The sequence below is a fragment of the Anarhichas minor genome, unplaced genomic scaffold, assembly GCF_050575085.1.
Source record: "Anarhichas minor isolate MPS153535 unplaced genomic scaffold, ASM5057508v1 ptg000030l, whole genome shotgun sequence".
Taxonomy (NCBI): Eukaryota; Metazoa; Chordata; class Actinopteri; order Perciformes; family Anarhichadidae; genus Anarhichas; species Anarhichas minor.
In genome coordinates, this window is record NW_027466476.1 from 8,968,712 (window position 1) to 8,988,873 (window position 20,162).

General features: G+C 41.3%; 1 protein-coding gene across 1 annotated transcript; it reads right to left on the bottom strand.

The window, feature by feature from the left end:
* Nucleotides 1-2,745: 2,745 nt before the first annotated feature.
* Nucleotides 2,746-19,126, bottom strand: castor1 (cytosolic arginine sensor for mTORC1 subunit 1). The gene is made up of 9 exons (XM_076104539.1): nucleotides 18,824-19,126; nucleotides 13,077-13,147; nucleotides 9,885-10,078; nucleotides 9,211-9,346; nucleotides 7,815-7,938; nucleotides 7,142-7,258; nucleotides 6,560-6,642; nucleotides 5,919-6,013; nucleotides 2,746-3,795 (listed from the first exon to the last, which is right to left on the bottom strand). The coding sequence occupies exons 1-9, from the start codon at nucleotides 18,934-18,936 to the stop codon at nucleotides 3,724-3,726; spliced, it is 1,005 nt and encodes a 334-aa protein (XP_075960654.1). The 5' UTR covers nucleotides 18,937-19,126; the 3' UTR covers nucleotides 2,746-3,723.
* Between the last annotated feature and the right edge of the window lie 1,036 nt (nucleotides 19,127-20,162).

Consider the following 20,162-nt stretch of genomic DNA (forward strand, 5'->3'; position numbering starts at 1 on the left):
TGAAAAGGTATGTGTAGGCCTACATCTATTTTTGTGATTATCTGATACTATGAGCGAGTGGAATGGGTCGATGTCCCTAAAGGCCTGCGCATTGTGTACGGGACAAATATCATCCGAAAGAAAATGACAACATGACAGAATCACTGGGTGGTACTTACATATTCCTCCAGCAGCTCATTGGCTTCAAGTATCAGTACGGATGTCAGCAACTTAGTGCTGTCTAAGTCCCAGCTGGTGTTAGCTGGAGTTGGAGCAGGAAACACTGGCCTCCACTGGACTTCCAGGAGCATCAAGACAAGTACTAAGAAAAGATCATGTGGGTACAGGTAAATCAAAATGTAACACAGATTATAAGGTAAAAAGAACTATAAAAACATTAAATTTTACCAAGTTTATTTGGCTTATTACTAATCAAATGATCTCATAACTCTTAATATAAGACAAAACCACTTAACAAGTACAATTTCTGAGAGTTATAGGGACTTCAATGCATCTTGAAAATTGTAAGTGGTCTTAAAATACGTTCTCCCAGCTAACTTTAAGATCCCTTTTTATCTTTAAAAGCCAACTATTAGACCCTATTTTAAGAAATCGTACAACGGGAATTCTCCATTGTGCTATTGGCACATTGTATTTTACTAATTACAAGCAAAACATCTGGAATTCATTGGGTTTTTTAAAAGTATTTTTGAAGTGGCCTTTTTTTCCAGTGATATGCTCATAAATATTTGGCAAAGGAAGCAGGCATTAATTCAGTTTAAGGGGTCACAAGCCAAGAATGTTGTGAACCTGAGCTGCAGATAAAGAGAGAAAACGTAACGCATCAAACTGATGTAAGCTCATTGTTTTTTTTTGTATTTCTTCTCAAGTTGTCAATCAATACATGAAACAGAAAACAACATTACTTAAAGAAATAAAAAAATACATTCAATTAATTAAATAATGCTTCTAATAGCGCTGTGTTGGATGAATATACTTTCACTCCTTCTGTATTCTGTTTACATCACTGGAAGCATTTCCTTCGACAAGGCTTCTTTTTAGAGTGTAGGGAGGACGAGCCTACAAGACACTACTAATACTAATAAATGCACCTGCCGGCACACAAAAGTCTTGACAAACAGTTGCTTGTAACATAATTCATACAAACATTTGAATTTTGATTTATCACTATTGTACAAAGTACTACTTTTTGGGCATTAATTGGCTGTGTTGATTTTTTTCTTTTTAAATGTAGCATTAAAATGATAAAGATATTTACCATAGTGCCGTAGCAATCCATTGAGTTTATGATCCATAGTGAAAGTAGTCAGAGATTTGCTTGATGTCCGGCGGTTCTTGATTCAAACCACATAAAAACAGCAAGGTGCAACTTTGCAAAACACTTTTCACTGGTAATCTGGCCTATATATACAGTATCTAAAGTGTTTGGTCATCTACATCCCACCCACACACAAGCTCACACGCTCCAAGAAATGACAAAATTCCTTTTCACTCATCTCCCATGTTATGACAGAGTGTGCGGCTTGTATCAGCCCTTTGGTCTTAGCAGGGGTGTGACTTACACTGAAAAAGAGCGGGATTTTTTTTTTTTTTAAATTTAATGTAAATTTCAGATCTTACACAAAAATCTTACACCGATTACAAAAGTTCAAATATCAACACATGAAATGATAGACTATTTCTACTTTGTATATCGGCATGATAGGAAGGATGGGAAAGAATCAATAACATACTTTGCTGCACAAAATCATTTTTCAGACTAATACATAAACCTATGACAAGGGATCATAAGTAGACATTACTGTGTTGTAAGTGGATGCAAGTCAGAAACGTTGAGAAGTCTCAAGGTATTAATTTATTAATGTCACTTAATAAATATTAAGAGTTAGGATTTAGTCCCACTCTCCCCCTCATCTAAAACCTGTTAACTATTGAATCACAATCAGTGGATCAAACCTGCAGTAAAATGTTACTTTACCGCTCTGATGGTGTCTGTCCAGACCTGGATCTCGGTCCTCTGCTGTGCCCGAAAGGTTCCATTCCTTTCTTCGCCTTAAGACAGATCATCGGTTTAAAAGGAAAATCTCATTTCTATGCAGATGACATTCAATTATACTTTTCATTTGCAGAATCACAAATAAATTCCATCAAAGACAAAGTCATCCACTAATTTCCTGAAGGTAAACATGCTGGTTGTAAATTGAGATTTTGCACCAGACAGCCTCTTTCCAAAGCTGAAGGAATGTATCGAGTTTGTTTAATCTTCAGTTAAGTGCAGCTTCAGGCATTAAGACCAAGTCTTGGCTTCGTGCAAGTGCCTTGTTTGCTCCCGTTGTTACCATTTGAGGAATATCACTAATCTGAGCCCCGCTGTACATTCAGCTGGGATCGAGATTTTTTTAAATGTTTTTTTTTTTTTCTCGTTATACTCACCCCCGACTCAAAACCAATGATAAAGACACCTTTAAAGTGATGACTCCAAGACTTCCTTTTAAGGCAAAAACCAAACACCACAGGGATGGTCCTGGAAAGTCATTATCAGCACTGTATGGAAACCAAAAGCCATAAATAGTCCGTCATCCTAACTTCACATCGTTGACTCATGAGTGATGAATGACAGATTTTAAGACATCGGTCTGTCACAAGGTAGTCAGTATTTGATGTAACATGCAGTTTTGCAAATGAACCTGCATTTATGCCTTAAGAATGGAACTGGCTCGTGCCAAGAAGTCAACAAAGAGTAACTCATTTCAACATTTTATTGAATGAAGCGGCACAAAAATTACAAATGTTTAAAGAATACTTTTACTTTGAATTGTACAAACGTTGTACCAAAGAAAACATCTGAGGGATATTAGCTAAGTCAAAAGTATATTGTGCAAATAACAAAAGATAAGACATAGTGTTACTGACCTTGGGTAATACTACAGTTAAGAAATGCGGACTTCTTTAAAAAAAAAAAAGCACTAACGAAGCCTACTGTCCTGCTTGAAGTAGTTTTAATATATAGAAAAACTACCTGCACATTCCTCTTAAACCAAAATGAGTGAGGCCTGTTGTCAAAAAATAGAAATTCTCAGTTTTCTTTTGAAAATTATTGTAAGATCAACACTCTCACAACTGCCTTGCATTTCAAGCTTCATGCTTTCAGTGGAAAGAAAGAAAAAAAATGCAGCAAAATGGCCTTCAATTTGAAAAAAAAAAAAAAGGCCGTTTAGACACATGGCATTAGGATACAAACATTACTGGAAGACTAAGTTGTGCGTTTATAGCACTGGTGAAATGTATGCAGGTGTGATCTGCTGTTTGCAGCTAAATAATATGAACAATTCAACTTGAGACCACCTGCATTAGAGAGAAAGAGCCCATCATATATCTGACTTTGTGCTTGTGAATTTGAATGAACGAGTGTCTGGATGCGTTTGTGTTTTCGGAGTGTTTGTGTGCATGCGTGAGCTTGTGGGCCCCCTGGGACTCAGTGCATCCTGCCTTAAGATAGGTAAGACAGGAGGCCTCACAGACAAACTGTGTATGGACACCATAGAGAAGCGCTTCTGGTGTTCATGGCGAGTTTGTAGTAGTTAATACTGCTGGCGATGCAGTGCTAGTCTAGGCACAGGGTTAGAATCTTGTCCTGCTGGCCTGCCACCCTTGGCCGCTGGAGCTGGAGTGAGGGGCGGCATATTGAGCCAGGATCATCCAGCTCAGGCTGGACTTCACAAATCAACTAGTGGCTGGTTCTTTCCTCTGATGCTGGAGCATGTCTGTCACGCTCACTATGTCCTCCTCGGGGACCTAGAACGTAGAAAAAGAAAGTTAAAAAAAAACAAGCGGGTTCACTTTTTGAGATCTCTATATAAAGAGGTACACATTCTTATTTCTTGCCTAATGTTTGCCTGTGAAACAGACTTTGAGAAATGGTCTTATAATACTGATTTCCAAATGATCGTGATTGTTTCAGTAATTATTCACTGAAATAAGACTTAGACCGGGACCTCCCATCAGCCTATACGCACACGTTCTTTAACATGTTCTAGTGACGAAGCTTTGCTCTGTCCAATGTTAGCAAATGTCCTCAACCCAGTTTCTTATTGCGGCTACTCGTTTAGCTTCCTAAATGTCTTCCATCCTTTTCATTGTAACTCTTTTCAAAAATGTCATTCAGCTGGCTATTCCAACACAACTCTGCATTATGAAAAGAAGATTAACCAAAAGACTTCAGAGTAACATGGGAAGAGGCAGCAAAACAGGCTGATATCATCAAACAGTGAACAGTGACACCACTAAGGTTTACACGGTTTGGGCACGAATTGAATTCCATGAAAATGATTAAGAGCAATGACTTCTATGACTAAGTACTGTGTTAAGCTCAATGACATGCTAGATTGCATTGTACAGCTATAAAAAAGTGCATTCTAAAGGTAGGAGTGTAAGAAGAACTATTCAATAATGTAGGGTATACCCAAAGACTCCCATGTTGTTAATTTGAAGTATTTCATACTTTAGACGTCTCAGTCACTGCCTGGAATGTTTTTTTTAATCTACCAACTATTCTTGGTAAGATTCCTCCCTTCTTATCTTCTCTTCTACATTTTGTTCGCAGGACTTGTTGCATTGTGTTGTTCCTAAAGTCGGAACTGAATTGGGAGGGAAAGGCTTTTCTGCACCTACTGGATGGAGTAATCTACAGACTGATCCTACACCTCAAAACATAGTCACCCTGAGTCAGCTAAAAACTATGGTGAGTCCAGGATGTCTGAACTCTGATGCGGCTTTTCTTGGCCAGGTCGTCCCTTGTAAAAGAGATCTTTGAATTAGCTCAATTAAGCGATACAGTGTTTCTAACTGGAGCTGCTGGACTATTTGTGATGTGACCAATCACTTCAATGGTGGGTGGTAGTTTTGAGAGAGGCCATCCTCTTCCCTCTAATCTCAACGGGACAAAAAGGAAGTTGATTTACCAGCCAAACTATCTCAGACTTGAAGGTTGTATGAATACTTTGCGATGTGATTCAAAGACGAGGGAGAACAGAAAGATACGGGATGTCTATTAAAGCAGTAATAGGAGACACATAAGGCAATTCATCTACGGCGCACAAGGGTTTTATAGTTCACTCCATTTAACCTCATTTATTTGGTAAAACCTTTTAAACCAACCCACACATTAAGTTGAGGGTTGGGGCCTAACCCTCAACTTAATTTGTGTAATTTCAGCATTACTTATGAGGTAACTTCGTCAATTCACAAACACAACAAAAACACTGTTTAACATGGATATACCGAGAGTAAGTTAAGTTAGATCAGGCTGAAAAATATGTTGACATTAGGTGTTGCATTCAAAATGTTTACCCAAACCTAATGTGTTATAACATCTAGGAGAATATTTAATATTGTCTAAATAGTTCAATACATCTTCTCTATACATTCAACGCATAAATTGTAATGAATTTAATAATAATAGTTAATAATGTTAAAAGAATGTCTACAATTAAATGCATCTTTAAAGACACTATAGTGTTCACACATTAAGCTGGACACATTTTGAGAATATCTAAATAAAGTTGATTTTGTCAGGTCAAGAAATCAGTGTTTTTAAAATCAAATATTTAGAGAATCCTTTGACTCAAATTGTATTTAATTTCTTTCCTCAAATTTATAAGACATTCACTGATCTCAAGCTGATTTGGAATCACCCGCCTCAAGCATTCCTCATGTGTAAACCTCAAAGGAATGCTGGTAAACGTGACATTTTCTTGGTCCTTATCCGTCTACATCTCCCACATTCAGAAACAAGAGCCAAACCTTAAAACATCCGAACTAAGAATAAATCATTTTTGAGTCAAAAATGTGTCAAACTTTTGACTTCCATGACAGCGATGGTGGTGTCCTAATTAATGACGCGAGGACGTTGGACTCACCAGAGCATGGTCGAAGCTGAAGGTGCTTATGTAATAGGCAGAGATGTCGCTGTCAGCCAAAGGCTGAGATATCTGGGCAACAATACCGCATTCATCTAGAAACAGAGAGGAGGAGAAATACACTGATATTAGCAACACAATCATAAAGCCAGATGTAGCATTGCATGGATATATAACCATGTGATAACATGGATTCTCTTATAGATATCATATTGTTGTCATTTTGTCTGTTCTGTATTAATTTAAAGTCCAACATGCATATGAATGGAACTAACGTCAGACTATAAGTAAAAGAAATGTAATACAATAACACAAGACAATACAACCGATACTACTGGAAGACCCATTCACATATTTTAGTGAAAACTACTCAATAACTGCAGTTTCTACCTAAACTTACACAATAATAGATAGTTTATTACAGAATAAATAAATTAAAGGGGGAAAAATATAATTCACATTCAGAGTTGGTAAAACCTGAAAGATTTCTGACACCAGTCAGACATCAAAATCCCCTGATCAATCCCAGCAGGGGGAGCAGATCCAGAAGCAGGTTGGACTGTACCACCCGACTGACTGACTAACCTGTATGTAGAGTAAATGAATACATGTCTGAGGTGTTTGAAAGAAAGTGGCCTTACCAAAGCCCAGCGGTTGTCCCCCTATACGGACCATTCTCCACAGCTCCCCGGATGAGCTCGTGAAGAGGAGATCAGCAGGAAACCTAAAGCACAAAGAACAAGCACTGAATTCCACTAAGTGCAAACGTACACAAGAACGTTTCAGAGACGCACAGAGGAAAACCCTCTCATAGCAATCACCAGACAAAAACTTGCAAATACAGACGCTGAAACACCTGGATTATGGCTGCACAATTAATCAAAAATTGCAATATGGCTTATTACAAATTTTAAATCAAAGGAGGTGCAATATTTGTTAAATATCGGTTAAAATACCATTTTATATTAAACACTGCGGTGCTGCGGAGATATCCCGGCCCACACATCCTATTCTACAGACTTAAGAAAACATCTTCGTTCAGCACAGATCAAATGCAATATCTGTTCAAATAATCACAATTAGATATTTAATTTCAAAATCGTTCAGCCCCTCTCTGCTGGGTGCTGTTTGCTCCACTGTTTGTGCCATTCCAGCATTTTAAATGTGCATCATTAAGGAGTCATAGGTGGGCTCGGCTAGAGGGTCGTATTAAGAATTCCTACTTTCTCTGAGCCTCAGTGTCCATCACCAGTGAGATGTAGCCATCGATGAGGGAGAAGGAGAAGAACGTGATGCAGTCCAAGTGCTGGCTGGGAGACGACTGTGCACCCTCTTTAGGACTACGGAGGAAAAGAGAACATTTGGTGAGACATTAGAGCGGCGAAGACGACCACAAAAAGGGATTTATGTAAGTCACATCATAGAATATTTGTCAATACAGACAAAAGAAAACCGTTACAGACAGAAGTCCAGGGTAGGGCAGAAAGCTTATTTCATTTTACATTTCAAATTTTGTTTAATTTTGCAATTTAGATAATCTCTGTGAAGTTCGTATTGTGTTACCTCACACACGGCTTGTAAATGTATCTTCTTGGATTAAGAATAAAATAAAGAAAGCAAGCAATACAATAAAAGAAAAGCCTTATGTGCACAATAATCTTCTATGTTTACAATATCTGGGTGTGACAAATGGTCAGTGTGTGTCTCATATTCAAGTTTTCACTAATCATGTCAGGACTCAGCGCACACTAAACTGATGTGAAACCATTACCTGTGTGGCTATCTGCCATGTTTAATGTAAAAAGCCAGTGAGCTGATGTCTAGTTTGCATCATGTGCTGCCACCTTGTGTGTTTACAGAGGTACTGCAGCGGTGCGAGTGAAGCGAGCGTCTCACTTGTTGGAATAAAAGAGGACGTCAATGAGCGTGGTGGCGATGGACGGCAGTGTGTCCGGGTCCAGAGACATGACACAGAACTGGTTCTGCGGGATCAGCACCGGGTGAACTGTCGGCTGGATGGCTGGAAGAGCAAAGACAGTGTTCGTCTGTAAGAACAGCTGAACTAGAACCAGTTTTTTTTTTCAGATAAAAGCATTATTAACAGATTGCATATTCTAGATCTCATATAAAATTAAAATTAAAAGACATTTTTATAAATGTAAACTGTAACATTGTCCATACTTGTTTACCTTTTGGCAAATTAGCACCACTTAAAGTAGGCTGAAATGCAAAGACCCTGAAAAAAGCTGAAAAACGTGATGATTCTCAGGCAAGTCTTTATATGATGTCGTGACTGCAATGTTTGTTTAAGTCAAACATTGCGTTCTTAAGCACAACAGGTGTCCTTCAACAGCAAGTTCCGCTCTCTATAAATACATATTTCATTACACCCGTCATAATGTCACACAGGGTGTTAGTCAGAAGAAGTCAGACTTGAACATGATGCAACTAATGTTAAGCACACTTGTTTTTGTAATTTAGTATCCCATGCATATAATGCATTATGTTTATGTATTACAATGTTTCCTTTCAGTTTATTTTCTTTTATAGCTATTTAAATATATATACATAAAAAAAAACTCTTATAAAAACAAAACTGTTCCCACTTGTTTCAATTTATTAAAAATGTATGAAACAACTTTTTTTTCTAGTGTTAATGTTAAAATGATAACACTGCTGTCTTAAGAAGGCGGCTGCAGTTGTGCCTTTAATACTGTATTTAGAATATGTATATGAAGCATATTTATGTTTAGACTGTCCCACGTTTCTCAATTAAGTTTTTTTTTTTTTATACTTTTACTTTTGTAACTCCTTCAATTCTGGAGAAACAGCAATGATGCATGTTTCACTCACGTCCGATTTGTGACATGTAGACTAATTTTTACATCTTTACACTTTAGAAAAAGAACCTGAAGGTGGTGCTAGAGGATCTTAACTTCATCCTCAAACAAAACTCTGCAAATTGCCAGGCTGAACACCAATGAGCCTGCTCTTTGTTTACGTCTCCATGCTTCCACTGGTAACCCCGCGTTTAACGTCACATTGCGATGAATTGTGGGTAATTCCGTTGGGCTAAGTCTGCAGAAATGCGGATTTACGGACAGTGTTCATAAAGGGCTCAAAATGCCTGCGTGACAGCTGTCATACACTCGAAGATTTGACAGTGGGACGGCCCTAAACCCTCACGGACTTTACGGGGGCGCGCCTCAAAATCCGTGAGTTTGAAGATCAGGATTGGGCCCCGAGTCTGATGTAAGTGAATTCAAACTAAACGGGACAGCGCCCTCTTTACCTTCTTTGCCGTTCTTCTGGAGGCCGTTGGAAACGTCCTGACAAAGCACAGGGACTGACTCTCCTCCCACCTCCTTGTAGATGTTGAACTCCTCCTCCAGGGTGCTGATGACCACGGACAGGTCCTTCTCTCTCACCTACACCACACGGATGTGGAACATTAACACCACACAGTGAGTTCATTTCACATACACGGTCAGATTTCATCATGTCGTTTCAGGCAACACCGGCTCATTTTAAGGAAACACTTGAGCTCAACCAGCACGTCAACCATTCATTTATTTGCTGACACAAGCGTCTGTCAAGGTGTTATCTATTTTTGCCTACTGAACACTTTCACGTTATACATCAACTAACTTTTTAGTGCCTTCAGCTCTGTTGGGAATTAATTCCTTCACAGCAAAATAGTGAGCAGGCAAAATGCAGACACCGTGGCTTCTTTTGTCAGGCAGCGCTCGGTAGGTGGAAAGGCTTCAGTGACTTTAGAGGTCTTTTATGCAATTTAGAGATTCTGAAAAATTGCTCCAGACGTCTCTGAATTATACAAGAGTGAACAGCTTTACTGCGCCTTGTTCATGTTAACAGGATTCGTGTGAGCTCTGATTGGACTGGAGTGGGACAGAAGTGGAGCAAAGACTGAGGAAGCAAAAAAGACGGAAGTAGGCGGGAGTTCACCAGGATGAAGTCGGTCTGATAGGTGGAGAGCATGAAGACGGAGACGTGCTGCTGGGCCAGAGGGGCGATGACCGACTTGGCGATCTTGGTCACGCCAACGGCCTGCGAGCTGCTGGAGGCGTTGCCATTTGAGACCACGTTGAGCGGCAGCCAGATGGAGCTTTCTACCTTGAGATGCTCGGAGGGCTGGAGCTCTGCGCGGGGACAAGAGGAGAAAAAGTTGCTCAGTGAGACAGTGGGCATCGGCACAATATCCACGACTAATGTCTTTAAGTGAACATGACCAACTAGCTGTGATTTACAAGTCAAAAGATCTGGCTCAGTTGTATTTTAGACATTTAGGTTACTGTTTCAACAGTATTTCAATGTGCGTCTTTTACATCTTTGACACGTGCAGAGGTCAGTGCTACACCACCAATGCTACTGGGTTGCATCATGGGAATTGTAGGATGTTTTTGAATCTTGACACAGAGCAAAGACGGAAAAGAAAGTCAGGATATCTTGCCCTTTTTGCTCCACCAATTTTGACAATTGAATTCTTTGGAATCACAGCTGCAAACAGTAGTAGCGTCAGGTTGACATTATATGTAAGTAATCGGAGCCAATCAAGAAAAACAGAGCTTTAAAGAAGCCAGAAATGCACTTTCATCTACATTAGAATAAAATATTATACTCAAATCTCAAGGGGAAAAGCATGTCACACCCCAAACACAACCAAACTGCACTAGTGGGAACAGGAACAGCAGTTACTGAGCTAAAACAAACCACCAGGTATGTGAAAGATGTACATCCAACTGTTATGCAACCAAACATTTCTAAAGCGATTACAATGACGATTTGGAAACTTCACAGTAAAACCCCCCCTTTTAATTAAGTGCTAAACGTCTTCCCCTCATCACAACTTTACATTACCGGTGATGTATCGTTATGTTCGTGAAGGAGTAAACTATGAGGCAGCTTTAAGTAACAACTTCCTCTTGATTGCTGCTCAGTATAACACACATACTTCCTTTCCCCCACCTCCTGCCCCTTCCTTCACCATGGAGACCTAAAATGCCCCCGCTATTTATACCGCATGGCGACAAGTAAAACCGATGTGTGTGTGTGAGACCTGATACCGATGCATAAATTAGCTCAGACATTGCGGCTCCTAGTCGGTGGGAGGGAAGGGTCAAAGTTCAAACATGGTAATCCCTCAGACGTAGCTGTGACAACCTGCGAGTCGGTAAAGCAGAATATTTTACTCTTCGTCCCAAAACAAGACTCAAGTGGAAGCCGGCAGCTACCCGGGAAACAGGTGTCTATCCAGGAAGTGAACAAGAAGCTGAAAGAAAGAGATATTGGGGTGATGACTTAGGGAAATGTGCACCCTAACCTTTTAAGAGTGCTACTTAAATAACAGGTGTAAAAGAAGAAAAGCGTCCTAGCGCTCCATACACTGCTCGACTTACAACAACAGAGCGCAGAACCTCAGAATGCTCGGGAGGAGAGAAAACATTCTTTGGAGGTTTGAGATGCATCTCCAAAATCTCCAGAGGCACAAAAAATTGTGGTCATGGCATCATTAAGCGAAACTCAAAAACATTACATTGGCGTCTACCTCCTGCAGTGAATACTTTATTTTTTATTTTTTTTTTTCTTGCTCTCCTTCAAAAGAGCCACTGTTCTGGTTGGCATCATGTGTCACAGACGGCCCCTTGTGGCTCCGCTACACCAGCTTTCAGGCTCTCAGTTAGAAGGAGAGCAAAGGAGACGGAGAGAAACGGAGCACCGGGAGGCGATATATGCCTTTAACAGCTACATCTGTGTAAAACCACACAGGTGGCCGGACGAAGAGTGGACGGGACTGCAACATGTGCACGGTACATTATACAGTGGACTTTGTCCCAGGAGTGGAGTCAGACAGAGGTCGGGTACATTTTTATTCATAGAGCGCAAAATCATAACAGAAGTTATCTCATGACACTTTTCTCATACGCGCTCAATAATTTAAAGAGACCCAACATTTCCCCCCCTCCCCATGAGCGACGGGTAAACAATTGATGAATCTCCATCAACTTTTGGTTTGGATAAACAATTGTTCAGTGTATAAAAGCATTTTTTATACAAAAGGCAGATACCCATCAAAATTGACCAAGAAAAAGTCCTAAAAAGTAAAAAACAATGTCCCTCAGAAAACAACTAAAATATTAAAATGATTTGAAAAGGGAAAAAATAAAATAACTGCTGACATTTGAGAAGCTCAAATGATAATAAAAAACTGTCAGGAGTCACTATTATTGAGCCCACTAAAGCTACCTTCCAAGTAATTGATATTCATGAGAAATTTGACTTTTTCAGTCAAAATGCTCTCAAGTCCTAACAAATGATTTAATTAGGGGTTTTGACCATAAGTGCAGCTTGATCTTTATGTCTCAAAGAACAGGGCAAACAGGTTTCTGTTAGGCTGTAAGTCAGAGACACCGAGTAGCAGCTAACCAGCTCACACATAGCGCTCTCATGTCCACAAACCTTCTCTGTCTGGGATGAGAGAGAACTTTATTTTTTGCGTGGATATTGATCCTCGTACAGCTATTTTTTTTCTAGATTATATGGTCGTATATATACACCCATCCTACCTGTGAGTTATGTGAGGAGAATAAGGAAAGAAGCAACATTTTACTGCTAAAACAACAAAGTCCAACGCTGTGGCCCAATTCAAGACTACTCGTTACCATTTTTCAAGGTTGGTGTTCATACAGAAAGTGACACAATTTGCCAGATTTTTGGATTGTTGGACCATAAGCATAGAAGGTGTGGATGTAGGCCTGGAGTTGGGAACCCAGGGTCTAGGCAGCCATTATTGTTAGCAAGCTCCTTCTTGTAATATAATTAGTGAACTGTTTGTAATAGCTTTTTTTAGCAGATAATTATAATGAATGAAACATTAGGCTATTTAAAGTTTTCTGATCCTGCTCTTTTGATTTGACAGAATATGAGAAGATGCTTGCGTTTGTAAGGTTGCGATGACCCTGATGACATCACAGGGCCACAAAAGAAATGATCAAACAGTTTTCACATAAAACTCCCCACGACTAGTAAACTGATCTTGAAATGTAACGAGAAAGATTAGGATAGTGTGTATACTTTATGGTGTACACCTGGGAGTAAAGCGGTCAGAGTGAAGAAGGACAAACACAAGGGGCTCTTTACCTTTGAATCCTTCCTCGTCAAGGACGACGGTGTAGTTCTCCGGCGTCTCCGTCAGACTGAAAAACTTGCATCTGAAACAGGAGAGGAAGCGCAGATGGGGAGAGGCAAACATGAGAGGCAGGAGATAAAGAGGAGAGAGGGGGGGAAAGAAAGAGAGTGGAAGAACAGGGTTATTCATTTGCAACCAACTAAAGGGACGTTCAGATCATCATTAACAGTTACCAGGAATAAAGCAAACAGGAGTTCTCCGAAATTCACACTGGTTTCAGGACTGGCTGTCACTCAATAAGCACAAGCCCGGGATCAGCATTATGCCGGCATCGCTCCTTTGTCCGCGGCAAATGGTGGGTAACACAGCAAACAGGGACACTGCTTCAGTTAGCAACGGCTGCATTCAAGGGAAGGGCATCTGCCTTTCTAAATGTGTTGGTATGCTCGTTTCAGAATTCACAGGATTGTAAACACAATCATCATTCGGGATCCAAGGACTGCTTCTCTACAAGACTGAGCCTTTAGATTCCTAGATTACAACGCACTATGCTTTTCTCTATCTACAGTGTGGTATTTGCGTATTCATCAGGCTTGGGGCCAAAAGCATTTGCTTTCAAAGGCTGTTTGCTTGGCTGGGCCACAGTGTTCAGTTCTATTGAATGTTGCCTTTGTGGAAAAAGTTAAAAGAGGCCCATGGGATTTGATACGGGTTGAGGAAAGAACTGGGCAGTGAAACACGCATTTTCTTGGATAACATCAGCCTTTAAGATGACTATACTTCAAATTAACTTTCTGTACGGGACAAATTCCTCTTGTTCTACACCAAAAACAAATACCTTTGGTAGGTGTTACACAAAAACATGGAGATTGAATTGAATTTTTCGAGCACCCGGTATTTTAGAGCCATCCACCAAGCTCCATGCTGTGGGAAAAACAAATGTCAGTAACACAGTAGCTTTAGTGTTATTATATGATCCATGGGACGTTCCTGCTTCTATAATGAGTAACACTGAGAATACCACTGAAAGAAAACTTTGCAGCTGTGAAGGAGCGAGTTAGTGGAATTTTTCAGGATTAGTTTGACCTTTTGAGAAGCCTTTGGTTTCATTTTTGGTGGAGAGAAGACATGAGCAGCTTCTACATGGATGACCTCCCTTTGTTTTCTCCAAATCCATAAAAAAGGAAGAGCAGCATGTTCCTGTTTTCCTAAAACATCTCACTGGAGGTACACCTTCCTCTTCCTCTGCTTATCAGTCAGCCGAGGCCTTTACAGTAGAAGCCTGAGTGAGGCCGCAATACTCCTGACTCAGCAAAAAGTAATCCCTGCCAGGAGATGGGACAATCACCCGACAGAGAGACAAAGAGAGAGAACACTGTAACACTAACTAACAGCTGTGCTAGCGAGCTCAGCCAGCCCATTGTGTTATAATACCACCCCCCTCTCATTTCCTGTTGACCCCTCACCTTCCTTAGCTCGCAGTTTCCTGCAGGTAGCGTGTGCCAACCATCTACTCCGCCAGTGAGACCGATCGAGTGTGGAGCTTTATCACATGTGGTGCAAAAGTGAGGGGTTCTCGCGTTACACCTGCGCGGCCGCCAGACCTCAGCAACGGATTTCGTCGCGTCGAGCAACCTGAGGGAAACCCGTCCGTGAGGCAACTGTGCTTTGGTTTCCTGTTTGTGATGTACAGATAAGACAGATAAAGGGGCCTCTCCTGAGCATGTTCTGTATCACTTAGTAGAACTTTGTAGGACAAATGCACATAGTGGTTTGACAAAAATGTAGGTCAAGGAACAGGAAGGTCCTTACGTCTACGCTTGCCTTCACATCAACACATAAAGAGGGGAAAAACAGACAAGTAGAGGACAAATAGATCCCAAAGGAAACGCAGCATGTAAGGATTTGGGTTATGCTCAAACCAAACTACTAGTTTGTATGTCAAATGTGTTTACCCTCGAAAGCAGAGTGAAAAGCAGGTTGTCATCGAGAGAGGGGAGATACAATATAGTGTGTCTGCACGTGTTTCTGAATCTATTCCAACATTGGAGAAGCACTTCTGAAGACGCATACTGGAAGCTCAAGCCTGAACCAACCTTAGAAAAACAAGCTCCTTCTATTAAAGCTTGAAGCGACACAAAGTGAAGGAGAAGGGAAAATAACCAAACGGGAGGAGGAAGCAACAGGTAGCGAGGGGAGCGTCCGAGTGGGGAGGATGAAGACCAAGCACACAAGAGTCTGGACTTTGATCCAGCTGCACAAAGCCACGGGCGGTTAGTTTGGCGCTGAGGGAGTGAGGGTTCCTGCAACTGATGCTCCAGCTGAGGAAACATGATAAGAGCGGAGCGAACCGATGTTGCTGCGAGGTGCGGGGAGTGAGGCCTGTTGTGGAATATTTCTTATGACTAGTCGGGAGAAGAAAGTTGAGGTTTTCTATCAATATAAAGTAAAACAGAGTTTTGATGAACGATCAAGGTTTGTAAAGTCAATTTATTTGCTTGCAAGCAAAGAGAACAGTCTCACAGACACATCGCAGTCATCTAGGAGAGTGCTCTACCTACACTCAGAATGCATGGACTTTTATGCTCAGACAGCTTCCTGTTATCTACTTAGCTAACAAGAATACACAAAGAACACAACAAAAGGCAGGTCATCCTTCGCGCCTTAGTATATCATTTAAGACAGTCAGGAAGATGCTTTTATCTCCTGTTTACAAATCCCTTTTGTTCACAGTTTGCCTTACACTAATCAGTTTAAACTCACAACAGATGCTTCTTTTGAAGTCACTGTGACAACATAAAAATGACCATTTGCAGAGACAGAACAGACATTCTTTACCCTCACCCATCCCATCTGCATGCAAAGGTTTACGCCTTTACAACTTCAGATAACACGTCATAAAAGGAAGTCAAAAGTATTTTAAACAGAGGATCTCTGTTAATCAAGGCCTCTCTGTGTCTCTGTCTTACGAAGAGTAAACGAAAACAGTGCACAATGATGACAGATAACAAGACACCTGGACACTAAACTAATTAAAGTCATCTACTGAAACTACAGTTTGGTGTCTGCTCTTTTAGGACTTACATTCCTTAAACCTTCACATTAGACTATGACATATTTTCCCATTACAGGCCCCCCCCCGAGCCACCTCGGGCCCCATCCGTCAGAGGACGTCCGAGCTGTCTGCTACCTTTGCAGCTTCCCACAAACTGATCTGTAGCGTTCTCACGGCCTCCTCTTTTTTCAGAACAATGGGGATGTTTTTTGTTGTGTTTTTTTTATTGAAATCCCTGCATGTTATCAGGCAGCTTTGTGGAAACGAGGGGAGCGAGAGCCCCAACCTTGACAGATCACTGAGGCAGACAAGTGGACCCCCCCCCCCCCCCGCGGGTTTCTGGCTCAGCAGAGGCATTGTTCCAACTCAGGCTCTGTTAGTGAGCCGCTGATGGCAAGAAAGGAGGACTCTGTGGAACCTGCAGGACTGCATCCACCGTACAGTAAGAGCAATATCCTGGGCTGATACTGGGCTTTGATTATTCCCACACCCATAAACTCCAAACAACACATGACGGACATTATAAGACTACAAACTAACAGCATGCAGGCTCGTGATCCATGTTTGTTCCCCCTTAAATGGTAGTATTCATTCAGTGTTTATTTGAAACTCATAATTTTTTATCAAGAATGCATGAAGATAGACACTCATTCTCTTATATGATCCGTAACACTACAGCACATATTTAGTCAGATTTGTAGTCCGAACCGAAAACTAAACCCAAGACCTGACCTAGATCATACGTCCTCACTTTCGAGGGCATTTTTCCTCACACCGTAACCCGTAACCCTGATGACATGTCTCCGTTACTAAACAGAGCTGACCTTCACAGATTAACGGTGCAGCTGATAGCGGGCACGCTGTGCCTCATCACATGAAGGCCTCTCCTTTCTAGGCGAGGCAAAGTCTCTGAGGCGACTTTCATCCTCTGGACCACAGGTGTGCCTCAGTTGTGTTGGATGAAGCAGAAAGACAAATAGAACTTCTTAGAACTTGGGATGAGCCTGGCTCCTATAAGCGGGAACCTCCTTAAAATTCTGTTCAGGACCCGCTTTTCAAACCACTTTGCGTTCCATTCTTCGGGGAGTTGTTCTCTAATGAATAGCAGGGGCCTGAGAGAGGGAGATCAGAGGCAATCAGGCTTGTTTTCGCTCCATTGTTTTTGAGTTGCTATGAATTCAATCTCCACCCCCCCCCCCCCACCGTCTGCATCGTCTATAGTTTGATCGGGGTTGGGGCAAAACTCTGCTATAGAAAAATAACAGGAAAAACAAGCCAAAACACAGCCACACCACAGTATGATGACATAACTCCAAAGCAAGCACAACAACACACTGACAAAACAGACAGGCCTGCTAATCCAAAAGGAAGTGCACCGTGCATGCTTTTTTTTCTGGTTCATTCTGGGCTCAGCCTACTTTTCTCCCCCCGGACACTGAAAGCAACACAGAGTCGGTGGAAATGAAAATGTAGGCTTTAAATGAGATAAAACACTGACTTTAAATCTGGGCGGCACAGTTCCTGATAATTTAGAATTACTCGTTCAGCCCCCGCTGGCCTGTACCTCAGAAATACTGACTCACTCACAGTACATCCTTGTATCATTCACAGGGGACTTATTAATCACTTAGTATAGTGGTTTGGTGAAATCCTAGCGTGGACGTGTTAAACCCTACTCAATACTCTGAGGCAAATGAGTGCTGATGGTGTGTTTGACAGGACATGATGTAAATCTCATTCCTCTATGTCAGCTGCTCATGATCCACTCGTGCTGCCTGGTAAACAGCTTAATAAAGGGCCGTTGTGATGCTGATACTCACAGGATGCTCACGATAAGCAAGTCCTTGAGGACGGCGAGTTATCAAGAGTTCAGGCGTCACACAGAGCACGGGGGCGATCAGAGGAGGAAAATCGTCCCTGACATTTGCTCACAAGTTCTTTGTAGCTTGACATGAGAGCAGTGGCTGAGCCTGTCCTACACCACGGGCAGCTCAAAGACAGATGTTGAGCTTTTTTTCTCCTAGCCATGCATATGTGGGGCAGCCAGAGCAATAAACAATTACATAACAAAGGGAGGATATCCAGGGATTAGCTGAAAACTGGTACTCATGCCAACATGAGAGCCGGACAATTTGCAAACTGGATGCTGGCTTTGGGTAAAGGAGGTCAGAGGTCAAGTTTGTGCTGGAGAAACAAGGTCCCACCAAAATAGAGTTGAGGGGCTCTGCATGCTCTTTAAGATGTTTGAGCAATGCTGGTACTGCTTCTATAGAAGCAGCATGCATTCATGCATTTTACAGGACTACAAAATATATGCACGTTCACATATGAGCATGCACTGTGCTAACCAAACTGCTGAAGGTTTTTGTGCAAATATAATGAAGGAAACACAAGGAAAAATAATGAATGCAATCATATGCAATCCATTAAAAAAAAATGACAATCCTAAATCATATCATATTTTTGCTGTTGTGCAGTTTCCCAAACGTTAAATATCTGTCACAAACTGCTGCAACTCCCCAGCAGCTCCATGCATCGCAGTAGATCATTTCATGGAGGCAGAGCAGGGCATGCTCAGGCAAATAACCCAGGGACGGCTCGGCCACCCAGTGAATGAAGAGGCGCTGTGGGTTAGCTCACATTCGTGCTGGATTACCCGGTGTGCCACACAAACATCTGACCCCGATCCATGGAGCTTCTTACCGTGTCCTGTTCCGGAGAAATATCAGCTTAATCAGGGGGTGTGTGAAATGCACCAGCCCATTCTTGGATATGCTGATGACCCGAAGCCTGTGGTCCAATATGTGCAAGTCCATGTTGTCGGGTTGCGAGCAGTGCAGTCTCCTCAAGTGTGCACGCGGCTCAGAAGAAAAACACGCCTTCCCTATCTGTGCGCTATCATTTAAATGTTAAATACAGACCAGGACGATGAGCATTGCCGACGAATACAACAACAACCCACCACCCGCTGTGCACGTCTCACAAGGCGAAAAACATCCGACGCAATCCGACTCCAGCCCCGCTGAACTACTGTATATTCAAAATAAGGGACAGCCCCAGAAGTGACACGCCCCCTCCTCTTAAAGCTACAGGTTATCATTTCATTTTTTAACACTTTGGTCTCTGCATGGATTAACAAACAATGTATAACATGTTCATTTGAGTTTGTCATCTTTGGACAGAGCCAGGTCTTCCCCCTGTCTTTATGCTAAGCTAAGCTAAGCAGCTGCTGGCTGTAGCGTCACACTTAACAGCAATGAATGATGTATTGATCTGTTCATTTAACTCTTGGTAAGAAAGCCAATAAGCAAATCTCCCAATTGAATCACAAGGATAGCGTAAAACATTGTTACCCATCAAAACAGTTTAGCTTTCATTCTATTCATGTTTTTCTTTTATAGCAGTTATACTCCCAAGTTTCAGTTTTCCTCTTCAAACATTGTCTTAATAACATTGGTTCTGTGACGACTGAACTGTGTGTTAGTCAACCACCTCATACCAGAAGTCACACATTTGCTCCTGTGAAGCTCTTTACATAACTTTTTGTAAATTTTAAATCGGTGAAATGATCAGCTGTTTTAAACGAGTGAGGTCTGACAAGTTTTATTTGATCTAACATGTGTTTCACAGTCACAGCTGTGAAGCTCTCTGTGGTCTCATTCTGTGTGATTCATATTCAGTCATAAAAGGCTGGGTGGAGACTCTTCCTCCTCCATTGTGAAAAAGAAATGCACGGCCCATTACCACCACTCATGATAAAAAACAAAAAGCAGGAAACATACCGCACCTAGCTCTACACAATCATGTCATTTTTTTCAATCCAGTGTAAAATACATGCAAGTAATGACATGCATATAATTTGGCATTTCATTGTGCAAGTTTGTCATTACTTATTTTTTAATATTTGACCTAAACTTCAAGACATGTAGGCAAAATCTATGCACACAAATACTGCATCGCTGCTTTTCATGACTATCTGGCCGCTGTGCAAATATAGAATCAGAAAAAAGGTTTTCTTTACATACTTGAACATAATACGGAT